The following is an 11,758-nucleotide window of genomic DNA, read 5'->3' as shown; positions in this document are numbered from 1 at the left end:
GCTGCAACTCTGAATGGTGTGTGGTTCATAGCGGCGACCGTGGAAAAGAAGAGCCAGTGGTTGACGCAGCCGAACTCGATCTGATAGCGGTACCAATCTGGTAAGTCTCTACTGTGCGAGCTCCGAGGAAATCTTCTGGTCTGTGCTTCAACCCATGGCGCCATGCCCTTTCTCCCTCACCATCTTCAGATCAACCCTGGGCCAAATGCAAAGATACGCTGTTAGGTCCACTGCCCTCAAACACTGCAGCTTCACCCCTCAACCTTATCCACTCCCACCTCGTCCAGAATCTCCAGTCAGTAGCGGCCACCGTCCACCGTCCAGCGTCACCAAAATACAACACACACACAAATCTGTTCCGTTTTCGCTCAGCCCGGCCGAGGTTTCGTTGTCCCCAGCAGAAAAGACGACTCATTCATTGCCAGCACAACAAGTCAATAAACCGCGCAGTTATCTCGAATTGCCTTTCAACTGAGAGCCTAATGCCGTCAGGTATCTGTCTACCAAGTTAGGTATCTATGGCTACGTAGTAGATATCACCGTCTGTCTCTTTCTCGGCAAGCAAAGCCATCCAGATACAGAAGGGGTGTGGGCTCCTTACCAACACTCCCCTGAACGCCGCCTTTTTCACTCGTTCTGTGACGGTGATGTCTGTTTTTGCTGACTACGGAGTGGACCGGCCGCCTTCAAGGATTCGGCCCCTGCTCGCTCCTCCATCCGCTCCGTTCCTCGCTCTCTAGCACGCGTCGTCTGTTGCCGTCGTCGCCGCCGCCGCTGGTGTGGTCGTCTCTCTCGACAAAATTATAGATGAGGTTGTCTCGAAACGCATCTTGGCTTGGCTCATCATCGACACAATTTCTCAACATCAACCCACCACTAGCCAGAAGCGAGGCTTTCTTAGGCATGACCGACGAGGGTCCTCTCAAGCGAGCCAGCACCGAGCATTTCCTGGCCTTGTCCGACATGTCTTGGCAACGCTTGGGCTGGCTGGGCTGGCTAGGATGGCTTCGGGCTTGACGATTTACAGTGTCCTCTGCAGCGCTGCAGAAAGAGTAACACCGATGGGTGCTTGAGATTGGTTGAAAAATGCCCGGTTTACTCGATGGAGGCCCTGGCGCCATCTGACTGGACGGAGACATTCTACCAAAGTGCGATAATTCCCTCGGACAACCCTTCTCTGGTCGAAGTCAATTCATTGTTGTGCTAAGCTCATCACGTCCTGAGAATACATGAGGTGCATGATTTGTGATTTCTCACTGAGTACATGGTTATCTGAAGACGTGGACAATTGGCTTACAACTCAAAACATTTGATTGGAGCCTACAAGACTCCATGATTATCTCGAGGGAATCTACACCCATTGGACAAGAGCTCAAAACTCAAGCTTGGAGGTCCTGAACTGTCTTGAGTAGCTGACGCAATGGAGACAGCCAGGGAACTCGAACAGACAAGACAAGCAAGGCTCAAGCGAAGCGATTGCGGGTCAAAGTGCGGGAGGCGGTGATGCTGGAGAAAAAGTGGCACTAAGGGATACCTGAGCTATCCATATCGCGGGCTTCTGATTCGTACTGTAAGACTGTGCCATCGAGGACACTGCGGGCGTTTTCAGAGCCTGAAAACATCGCAGACGGTGCCCAAGCATACTGTACAGACACTGCCCTCAAACCGTATCTGAGAAAGTACTGCTGCTGTCAGTGGGGCAGCGTTTCGCTGGGGACGGGAACTTAAGTTTATGGTACCTTACCTTCCCAGGCCATGATGCATCACTCCAGCTGTCGGAGCCTTGGAAAGATCCATGAATCTGTGGGAATTTCTAGGAGATTCCTCAAGCACATCACTGGGGCTGTTGTGAATGCTTCACTTGTCCAGCTCACCAGCAATTGATCTGGATCGTTGCGAGCCCCTGAAGCGATGTCTCAAACTCAATTTACTCAGCTCCAGGCGAAGAAAGTGATAAGATAACACCAGGCACAACGAATGGACGACTGGATAAGCAATTGTCATTGAGCCAATGGTAGTTTACCATTTTCAACTTCCATGTGTCTGTGATTTCCCAACTCGTTCGCGTTGGGGTTTGGTGGCTTGGCTAGGCCTTGCGATGTCTTTGGCTGGACCCATTTCGCTGGGGCATTAGTTTTGCTCCCCTGTCCCAGCCCGATAAGATCCGCGTCTCTGAATGCAGGTTTTTTTTTCTCTCTCATGGTTTCTTTGCTTTTTGTCTCTGGCGTACTCCGTACCTGAGATCAAACTCAGGGCATCCTGGCTTAGTCATGTCTTGCCGTCTACTTCTACAGTTTTACTAACCAACAAAATGGAATTCAAAAAGCCCTCGTTTCAGAGATTCAACGGAAGTTGTCCATGCCGCATCAAAAACGCTGGCGGTATTTCTACGCCGCCCTAAACGCCGCTGTCTGCGTCATGGACTGCAGGACCGAAGTTAATCTGGTTCAGGTCCCTCTATCTGCAAGGATACGGTGTCTGGCCTTGATATTTTTATACATTTTTGGTTCATACCGTTGATACATGGGAGCCCAGTGCTTCCAAGGTGAGGTTCTACGAAAACGGGTGGTGCTCGCGTGCCAGTTCAAGTCTCAGTTGCAAACGGTCAGCCTTGAAACGCGGCGGCCCTGAACGATTCGATGTCTTGTGAGACTCAGCTTCTCAAGCGGGTCACAAATACGTCCTCATTACGAGTCGATGGATATGAATTGCTGTGCATAATTGTGATACGTTGCACAGCGGTTCAATGACATGTGGTTGCCAAGATCAACAGTATGGCCGGAGATAGACTTCACTTAGAGCGTCTTGCACCCTGGCACCACGACGAACTAGCCAGTCCGCTGCGTCGATCAGAGTCGGCAATTCTTCGCTGCCCCTTTTTTATTTCCAACCTCCGGGCTTAAGGTCCGTCGTTTGATTCATGCTTGGGCTTGGCCAGCTACATACGCCTCGTATGTCTGAATCACATGCATTCCACGCGCATCTATCGGTGAAGAACACATAATAGTTAGATCGCTCATTCTCACTCGACATGATGAGTTCATGTTTATGTTTGAGGCTCTGTTGGAAATTATTGGTAAATGACTCGCCACGATGGCGACTCCATTTAATTATCGGTTTCACTCCCGTACCAACACGCACGTTGTACCGTACCCTGTTGCCGTATTTTAGCGTCTGGATTCTTTTTGTCTGCACTTTGCTGTACAGACTGGCCGTGTTGTAGGTATATGCATGCAGCTGCACAAGACCGGCATCCGGCCCCCGCCGGTCGTTGCTCCGTGTTTGGCGGACGTTTCTTCCATTGATCCTAGCCCCAGAAGATGGACGAGGTTGAAGATTATCAATGTAGTGATCATGCTACTGTAGCGTAGCGTTCTTGAATGGCTCATCATCATAAGGCAATGCCATCACAGACCTAAGGTGCCTAAATTTTGGGGGCACTTTAGGGTAGCATCCAGCAATTGACTCCCGTCCCGGCAGGCAGGCAGTTGATGTCCGCCCGTTCCATCCTACCTTCCTTCCTCTCCTCTCCATCTTTCAACTGCAACTGCGTTCCTGACCAACTTGGGTAGCTGCATCTTCCCCGCCACACTACGGAAGTCTGCATCCACCCTCTGACCCTCGTCATCCCAAGATGGAACTGTTTCTTCTTGTTCAAGCTTAACCTCCAAATCTCGACCGTCAGGCATCTTCACGATACCGCCCAAAAGCCCGACCGACAGAGCCCAGCAATCACTCGCCAGGACACAGCTTAGCCACTAAGAAGGACACACCCGCACCCCCCGATGTTTTGAGGAGACCATAGCGGCAGTCACGTTCATTATCACTTGATCAAGACTCTGAGCTAGTCTACATAGCTGGTAGTTTAACCACCACTAGCACCTGTGATGAGGATACACAACCAACAAACAAGACATCGAATGGATCTAGCCCAAACTCTCGATGACAAGAAATTCGAAGCTAGCTGAAACAACGATAAGGATTGTCTCTAATGGCAAATGACAGTCCAGCATCTGAGTGGCTTTCACAGATGCACCTCAAGGAACCTGATTTTACCTGAGCGAGCCTACATTTCTCATGTCTCAGAACGCCATCAAGAAGCAGGGGTCCTAATAGGCAAATTATTTCATTCATGGATTTCTTGGGCCATTTTTGCATTCTTCGAGCTCTCAGCCGGAGGTGAAACTCCTTCAAGCAATGCTCGATACAAATCTCCCACCCGGTAATCTGAGCAGAGTCTACTGCCAAAACGCATTCGCGCTTCTGTTGTCAGGTTATCTGTGCAGAGATCGCGAGACCTTGGATTGATCTTGGCATGCTCAATTTCAACTATGGAACCACTTGTTGCTAATTTCTGGTCTTTATGCCATACTGAGATGGCCCCATTAAGTTCCCCAGCTTCAAATTTCGTTAATTGGGTAGTTTTCCCCGCAAGAAGGAAACGCAAACCGCTTCATAGAACAAAGACAGGGTCTTCATTGCATTCAGGTTGAGGGGGTTTTGTGGCTCCGACCTTTAGAAACCACCTCACAACCACCAGAGCGTCTCAACACCGGGCCGGCTCGGACGATGAGCGGAGCACCGAGCGGGCCCGTCCTTTGGGGAAGTCGCTGGGTAATGGAGCACCGTCAGGGGCTGGTGGCCAGCTTGACAGGGGAGGCGAAGCAGGGATAGCCTACGTAGACGACCTCTATTATCGATTTTCGATATCATCGTCACCCTGAAGGGACCAAGAAACTGTCAGCGCGGCGCCTTACCTCTTGTCCCCTCAACAACGCCGCAGTTGCACAACGATGGCTGGCTCCGCGCCTCGTGGTTGGGTCGTTCAAGAAGCCCAAAACCTTATTGGGAGGCTTTCTGCTTAGTGGCCTGACTGCCGTTCTTCCTTTTACACTGCTTGTCGGCGCTGGTCGGGATGTTGCTGCGTTGGTCGCATGTCACAACCCTGGGAGACAATAGGTACTGCAGTCTGCAGGCGCCTGCTTCGGTCTCGATTCAGTTGGACTACCCGTTGCATTAGTAGACCGGGGTTGGAATTGAAAGAGGCGCATGCAGAGATACGACGCTGTGCTCCTACGATCTCTGTATAGATCAGGCCTGGATGACTTTGAACTCCCAAAGGCATTGTCATCACACTCTTTCTGGCCGATTTCGGCCCGCCTGACAACGCCATAATCCACACCCAGTGCAATTGGCATCGAGTCAGAATAAGCTATGAGCTGACGAGTATGTCTCTTCGACATGCTTCCCGTGAAATCAAAAACAAGATGTTATTGACTATCAGAGGCTTGATGGAATAGCTCACAATAGCAACTCACTCATTAGCGCACGCGATGGGTTGTCGATAGTGGGGTTTCCCGCTTTGATGATGGCCCCAACCCGCACCAGTTAACTACGTATCCCTGCCTGACAACCGTGCATTTGTCGTTCCGTCCCATTTTAAGAGCCGAGGCCACGGACCAGCTTCTGCTCACTCTCATCGCGATTGTTGTTATTAACCTCATTCGATGTCGAGTAACGGCGCAGGGAGAAAAGAGAGCTAAGCGTGCCGCAGATTCATGCAAGCCGGGTCTCCAGATACATACTTCTTTGCTACCATCAAACTGCAGAGAGATCTTGATCCACCAATAAGGTGACATCTGAGCGGTAATACATGTCTTTCCGTGGTATTCCCTATTCGAGACATGCCCGCTATGTCATACCGTGCCCTCAAGAGAATGCACCACAGCGCTTCGAGTTCCTGCATCTAACGTGGCGGATGTTAACTGATCTGAACGTGGCCATCGCAAAACCAGCACAGAATCGGCAGACGAATGATCCCGCTCCAAGTTGACCCTGACTGCATTGCATGGGCACAATGCACAACAAGCGGCAGGGGGGTGCTACGGTGATTTCCCAGATATTCTACTGGGCCGGAACTCGAATTGTGGCATATCAGACTATGTATATCAACTCGAGTATCATAGAAATGGCTGTTATTTGTATGGATCGAAAAACGTCCTACGGTTCCTAGCATGACCGACATGCCGGACATACTACCAGAGTCAGATGTGATTATCAAGAACCATTTTATGTGACAGAAAAAGGAATATTTGATGCCCGCTGTGTGCCGTTGATCTTGAAGAACCTTGGTCAGCTACTCCGACCGTACCGTACCTGGAAACGTTGATCCCGCCGTAAGCGACGGTAGAGCAGGATGGTGTCTTCCACAATTCCAGCGAATGAGGCACTGCACCTGTTTCGTCATGTTCTTGAAAGGCGTTCCGGGGCGTTACATTGCCGAGTCAAAGATGCCAAAAATGGTAAGACGGGAACTTCAGCCATGGCCTGACGAGTAATATTCTTGGGTAGAGTCGCTGGAGGAAGATAATTCGTGCTCACTGCACGTCTTGAGCGATCAACTACAATCTCTCACGCACCTTAGCTGCTCTCAACGGAGTACAGGGTGATGTTCTTATTTCCAATTCGGGATATTTCGCCCTGTCATATCTGATAAAGGCCAAATTACAGTCCGTGCTATCACAATGCCCGTCAGCGTTGATCAACGCCTTTCGTCAACAACGATTGTCATACCAGACTGCATATAACGCTCGTCCTACCATCAAATGTTGGTAATTTCAACTTTTGCTACCCTCGCTCTCGGCAATTGCGCACACCTTACTGCCTGACTCTAGAAATGATAGTCGTCAGTAATACGCTGCAGGTCTTGGTCTACCGTCGTACAGTATGTACATACACACACGACGCCTTCCCCCAAATCACCCAATGACTCTTTTCTTGATATTATAAAAATGATTCGTCATAAATTCAGGGTCAAGGCCGCAGTCGAGAGGCACACTGTATTCTCTGGTCTAAGCCATTTCGGCTGACTCTTCTGGCAGCTAACTCCTGACATGCTTGTGTGCCAAGGTAGCGAACAAAGTGCACTGTGAAAGGACTTGGCCCTAAGGTATCTCGTAGGATTGCTCGCAGATACCAGCCTTACCCCTGTATACGAGCACAGACAGATTGATGGCTAATGAACCTTAGTACCCCTCCCCCGGACAGAAACTTACTGACGAGAACTGCAAATAGATCTTCAGATCCAGCAGAACACGGCAGCCAAAATGAAAGATGTACTAATTCCCGGAGATGGTGCTCCATAAACCAGACGGACTGGGAAAGAAGGGAGTCTTCATCATCGATGACGAAAAGAGTCAGGGAAACTGTTCCAAACTTGGGGGACTATTTGATGAGTTTATTTTGACATCTTTCATTAAGGCCTCAAGTTTTCTTGCAGCCTGGGGACGGAGCATGATAGACTCGGCTATTTTGTTGCAACTCTAGGTTCACATAAACACTTGTCACCACTGATCAAGACAAACAGTGGTTGGTGATGATGCTTAGACTGATTCGTCAGCCTTGGTGATCGCCCAAGCACTTCTGAGGCTGTTTGAGCCACATTGCTATACAATCCTTCATGATATTGGACTGCCGGACTCGCCCACACACAGCTTGAAGATTATGATACGAATTCCTCTGGCTGGTATCTGAATAGCAAGATAGAACGTTACTCCTATTTATGGCTGAAATGAAATGCACGCGGAGTCGTTACGTTGTCCGGGTTTGTAGGTGCGAGTGTGAGCGATTATCATCACACCAGGAACAGGGTTGTTGGAGAAAAAGCAAGCAAAACAGTTCCACTACCTACCCGAGGACTTCGCATGGAAATCGCCATGGTTGAGTGAGAGATACGGACAAGGATCTAACACCCTTGACATTCACTAGGCCATGAACATAGCATCATACCATCATCGACACGACATGAGTCGGTGTCGAGGTTACTCCTCGGAGGCCTGGTGATAGAGATGGTGGGTGCAGTTTTGGTCAAAACTGGTTGTTGAGACTGTCAAACAGTCTTCTTTTGAGCATTCACATGTGCCTGCGCCTCTAGATTAGAGACGGATAGACATCCCTGAACGCCACGGGCGGGAATGGGCAGCTTGTCGACTGTTGAATGAGACAATTCCATAGGCTATTTGTTGGGCGAGTGAGCTTGGGGCTGGGGTAGGCTCATGCTCATGCACAACATGCTCGCTTTTGCGGATCCCAGAAGGTGATTGAAATGGGGACATGGACCCATCCATCCATTCATGTGTATTGGTGGTGTGGGGAAGCAAGGCATGTCTTAGTCCAACGTCAATATGATGTCGTCTTTGATGAGCAATTATGGAGGGTCAAGGACTCACTGATTGATTACACACAGGCTACCGTACCCCAGATCAACTATCGGTTTCCCCAAGAGTTTTGGGAATAGTCTCGTGCCTCATGAGGGTTGCGTTGATACGAATCCGGATATCACCCAAGTCAAGTCAGGGTCGTATTAATTAATGTCGACGATACCCGTATTTAGGTCAACATGACCATGGGTAAGACACCCGAATGAACAGGGTAAGTTGAGAACCTGGAAGCAAGTCGAAAACACGGATATCTGCTATTACAATAGCCTGCCTTATCTGCGGTACACGACTTACATCAGATCAGCCCTGGGTCAAAGTCTGGGTCCCGAGTCCCAGGAGAGTGGAAGCCACTCAGCTTTCATCACAGTTTTGCGCCCGTACGAGATAGACTCTATCTGACAATAATCACAGCCTTAACTCCTGACACCGCCTTTCTGGTGAGGACACTAAAACGGAACAACCTAAGCGCTGGGGACGAATTCGATAGAGTCGCAATTACCACGCGAGATCATCAATGCATGTCTCGGAGCCCATGTCATTAGACCGTGAGTGGATTGGTACACTCCATCTCAAGATCTCAAGAGACTCCCGAAGGGGTTGCAACAAGAATCCGGACATTTTTGTAGAGCAAGGCTAATACACAGAATAATCTCAAAAGGATATCGCCTTAGAATTGCACAATTTCACGACAAGGACCAACGCTTTTGCCACGTCTCCTCAGCTCTTTTTGTCCAAAAACTGTTCACGCCTCGTGGAAGTCCAAAGAGAGCTGAATACCGGAGATTTCGTGAACCCTGTGCCTCCTTTTGCTGGCTGTTTCGTAAGGCTGTCGATCTTTGTTTCGAAAAACCTGATATCAAGCAAGCTGATGCTCAAGACTGCAACCCCGTACATCTTTCGGGGTCTTGCCCCCTTTCCTTCGCTTCGTACGCGGCAGCCACGGCAGTCCGTGAACTGCTTTCAAATACCTTTGCCAAGTGTCTCACAATCCTCACCGCAGAAAGCAGCTGCTTTATCAGCAGCCGCACAATGATCTTTGTCAAAACGACCCAGCCAGTCATATCATGAGATCTAGACAGTGCGCCGGATTTGGAAGCAAGGCAGGATCAAGACTGTCACTTATCAAGCAGCGGGAGGCTGAAGGAGGTGGTGCTGAGCACAGACTGCACTATCGAGAGGCTGCGCATGTTGGGAATTTTCGATGCGTGATGGATGGACTGGACCCTAGGTCGGCTGACAAGCCATGTGATGCTCTTAGCTGCCCCCAAGCTGCCCACTGGTTGGACACCGGAATCTGTTTCTCGCTTCCAACAATATTGGTTCCAGGTATGGCCCAGACTGTGAAGCGGCGAATAAAGTGCAACGCGTACATTTTGATTGAACGCGACGCGTGCGAGGCTCAGCCAGCCTTGCTCTCTTGTGCTCCGAAAGGTGTGTGGGCATTCCCACTATGGTGTGCCAAGTTCACATGCTAACCATTACCAATTGGCTAGGCAGTCACCGGGTCTCTTCGGATTCGCCTTCGCGTTCTGAGTGAGACATGACATGAGAACCGGGCAAAATAATGGAATGCTCGGAGTATGAAGTGGTGTATGAAAGAGACGGACAGCACGGAAGAGATTGCTCGTGTTGACCTCTCTGACATTGCGTGTATCAATCATGTTGCAGCCTATTCAGACAACGGCGGCATTATTGTTAGGGTTTCGTGAAGTCGACTCCCAAGATGTCGTCCATCCATGGCCCGACCTTTGCCGCATCGCCATCGGCCATGCCGGCTTGGGAAAGCTGTGCGCCCCAGCTGGAGACGTTGTATATGGATGATGATATGAGTGCTGACAGACCATCTTCTGAGGTGGGAGATGATGGGCCTTCGGCTGTGAATTTGTCCACGACGCCGTGTCTAGCCTCGAAACGAAGCTTGGTCTATGTCCCTGTTAGTTGCTTTGTCATATGCCTCTGCCAAGCGGTGTGTCGCTCACGTCAAAGTCCATTTGAGGACGCTCTCGGGGGTCTTCCTCGTAAGGGAAAGTTGAGAAGGTGAATTTGGGTGTCTGGCCATAGATCCAGTCCCGCGACTGTAGTTCCTCGTACCCTTTGCTGATGCTATCCATCTCAAGTACCTTGTCACTGATGACCTCCCTGACGTCGAAGTCGCCGTACATGCTTGCAAACTGTTCCACAACGGCAGCCTCGAAAGCAGCGTTCTCGATGCCGACGTTGCGGACAGGGCTGCGGACACTGTCGACGCCACGAGTCTTGATATACGGCTCAGCTGGCGAACGCAACATGCCTGAGATGTTGGCCAGGTTTGGGCTGCGCAGAAGACATGTTCCGTGGTGGAGAGATCGAAGACGAGTGAGTTTATACGCGGACCCTGAGATCTTGTAGGTGCCGATTGGGTCATCAGGGATATCTATAACGATGTCATGTCGCTCATTGACACGCGTATTTGGCTTTCCAAGAGAGGAGAGAGCTCTCACGACCATCTCGGCGTGCTTGTTCCGGTCGAAGACTGTAGGAGGGCAAATGACGCTAAAGTTGACATTTCCTTCATCATGAAAAACAGCGCCTCCCCCTGAACGACGACGGACAAGCTGCACCGGCTCACCAGTCCAACCTACGCTTGCAGGATCATTACGGAACTGAGCCAGTCTTCGAAGATTCACTTCCATCCACGGATTTTGGTTTCGACCAAAGACGATACAAGGATCATTGGTGTAGAGGAAGAGTATGGTTGACTCCGGGGGCGTCTTCTGGAGAAGATGGTGCTCAACAGAGAGGTTCAGGAAGGGATCACGAGAAGTTGAAGTGTAAACTTGGATCTTATTGGATAAATGAGAAGCTGCATCGGTGAATTGGCGTCTTGATATGGCTGATAATGAGGGGAAATGTCGAGATATGCTTCGAGGCGTTGAGCCCAAAAACGAGCAATTGGGCCGCATCATGATGACAAGAGTCAATATCGGAATAGAATTTGACGATTAATAAGTAAGAGTCAAAGATAGACAATGAAATTGGACCGGAAATACGGTATTATCCAAGGCAATGGGTGAGATTCGTCGTTGAAGCTACTGCATCCAATGAGCAAAAGAGTTGAGGAAACAAACGTTGAGTTGTTGTCAGCCCCGGAGGCGGAAAACTCCAATTGAAGTTGACCCGCCGCGGAACGGAAATAGGGCGCTGAAAGCCCTGTAAACTTAACGGATAGGGGCAGTTTCAGTTCCGCAACGGACGGTAGCGGGTGCGGGTTCGGGAAACATCCAAACCAGTGAGAGTGCTGTGCCTTGCAGAAAAAGGCAAGTACCGACTGAAGAAAGAGATTGATTGATAATCTGGATCGAGATTTATTTTGTCATGACGTTTTGTATCCGTTGAGATGGATAATGCTCACTGAGGTACTGGCCTCTGGGCTCTGGGCTCTGGGCTCTGGGCTCTGGCTTTAGTGGTATGCACCTGAAGCTACAGCTATTGGCTCCGACTTTACAGCGGAAGAGCGATTATCCAGACTTTATGGAATCAGACCAGATGCATAGATGAAC

The 11,758-nt window shown here is 50.0% G+C and overlaps 5 protein-coding genes across 11 annotated transcripts; 1 reads left to right on the top strand and 4 right to left on the bottom strand.

Annotated features, from left to right (window-relative positions):
* Positions 1–171: 171 nt before the first annotated feature.
* Positions 172–1,407, bottom strand: FVEG_16650 (hypothetical protein). The gene is made up of 2 exons (XM_018905888.1): positions 602–1,407; positions 172–496 (listed from the first exon to the last, which is right to left on the bottom strand). The coding sequence occupies exon 1, from the start codon at positions 1,137–1,139 to the stop codon at positions 687–689; it is 453 nt and encodes a 150-aa protein (XP_018756742.1). The 5' UTR covers positions 1,140–1,407; the 3' UTR covers positions 172–496; positions 602–686.
* A 116-nt stretch (positions 1,408–1,523) lies between these two features.
* FVEG_16651 (hypothetical protein) lies at positions 1,524–1,757 on the bottom strand (the record flags this gene model as incomplete). The annotated part of the gene is made up of 2 exons (XM_018905889.1): positions 1,524–1,682; positions 1,740–1,757. The coding sequence occupies 2 exons, from the start codon at positions 1,755–1,757 to the stop codon at positions 1,524–1,526; spliced, it is 177 nt and encodes a 58-aa protein (XP_018756743.1).
* A 1,549-nt stretch (positions 1,758–3,306) lies between these two features.
* FVEG_16652 (hypothetical protein) lies at positions 3,307–11,297 on the top strand. Of its 7 annotated transcripts, XM_018905893.1 has the most exons (4): positions 3,307–8,177; positions 8,246–8,430; positions 8,631–9,650; positions 9,713–11,297. In XM_018905893.1, exons 3-4 carry the CDS (start codon positions 9,284–9,286, stop codon positions 9,754–9,756), a joined length of 411 nt encoding a protein of 136 aa, XP_018756747.1. In that variant the 5' UTR covers positions 3,307–8,177; positions 8,246–8,430; positions 8,631–9,283; the 3' UTR covers positions 9,757–11,297. The 7 variants fall into 7 exon arrangements, with proteins under 7 accessions (XP_018756747.1, XP_018756745.1, XP_018756746.1 ...); XM_018905891.1 differs by having other exon boundaries at positions 8,246–9,650; XM_018905892.1 differs by having other exon boundaries at positions 3,307–8,430.
* FVEG_16653 (hypothetical protein) lies at positions 3,510–3,689 on the bottom strand (the record flags this gene model as incomplete). The annotated part of the gene is made up of 1 exon (XM_018905897.1): positions 3,510–3,689. The coding sequence occupies one exon, from the start codon at positions 3,687–3,689 to the stop codon at positions 3,510–3,512; it is 180 nt and encodes a 59-aa protein (XP_018756751.1).
* Positions 8,454–11,295, bottom strand: FVEG_09740 (lipoate-protein ligase A). The gene is made up of 2 exons (XM_018898803.1): positions 10,199–11,295; positions 8,454–10,142 (listed from the first exon to the last, which is right to left on the bottom strand). The coding sequence occupies exons 1-2, from the start codon at positions 11,162–11,164 to the stop codon at positions 9,915–9,917; spliced, it is 1,194 nt and encodes a 397-aa protein (XP_018756752.1). The 5' UTR covers positions 11,165–11,295; the 3' UTR covers positions 8,454–9,914.
* Positions 11,298–11,758: the final 461 nt, after the last annotated feature.

This window comes from Fusarium verticillioides, chromosome 1 (assembly GCF_000149555.1).
Source record: "Fusarium verticillioides 7600 chromosome 1, whole genome shotgun sequence".
Taxonomy (NCBI): Eukaryota; Fungi; Ascomycota; class Sordariomycetes; order Hypocreales; family Nectriaceae; genus Fusarium; species Fusarium verticillioides.
The sequence above is the reverse complement of the archived record's forward strand: the minus strand, read 5'-3'. Positions and strand labels throughout refer to the sequence as shown.

Bases quoted from the DNA above. Each gene is read 5' to 3' on its own strand.
- FVEG_16650 (XM_018905888.1), bottom strand. From the start codon at position 1,139: ATGTCTCCGTCCAGTCAGATGGCGCCAGGGCCTCCATCGAGTAAACCG.
- FVEG_16652 (XM_018905893.1), top strand. From the start codon at position 9,284: ATGAGATCTAGACAGTGCGCCGGATTTGGAAGCAAGGCAGGATCAAGA. The intron at 9,651-9,712 runs GTGTGTGGGCAT...CCAATTGGCTAG, and splicing joins GCTCTCTTGTGCTCCGAAAG to GCAGTCACCGGGTCTCTTCG.
- FVEG_09740 (XM_018898803.1), bottom strand. From the start codon at position 11,164: ATGATGCGGCCCAATTGCTCGTTTTTGGGCTCAACGCCTCGAAGCATA. The intron at 10,143-10,198 runs GTGAGCGACACA...ACAGGGACATAG, and splicing joins GTCCTCAAATGGACTTTGAC to ACCAAGCTTCGTTTCGAGGC.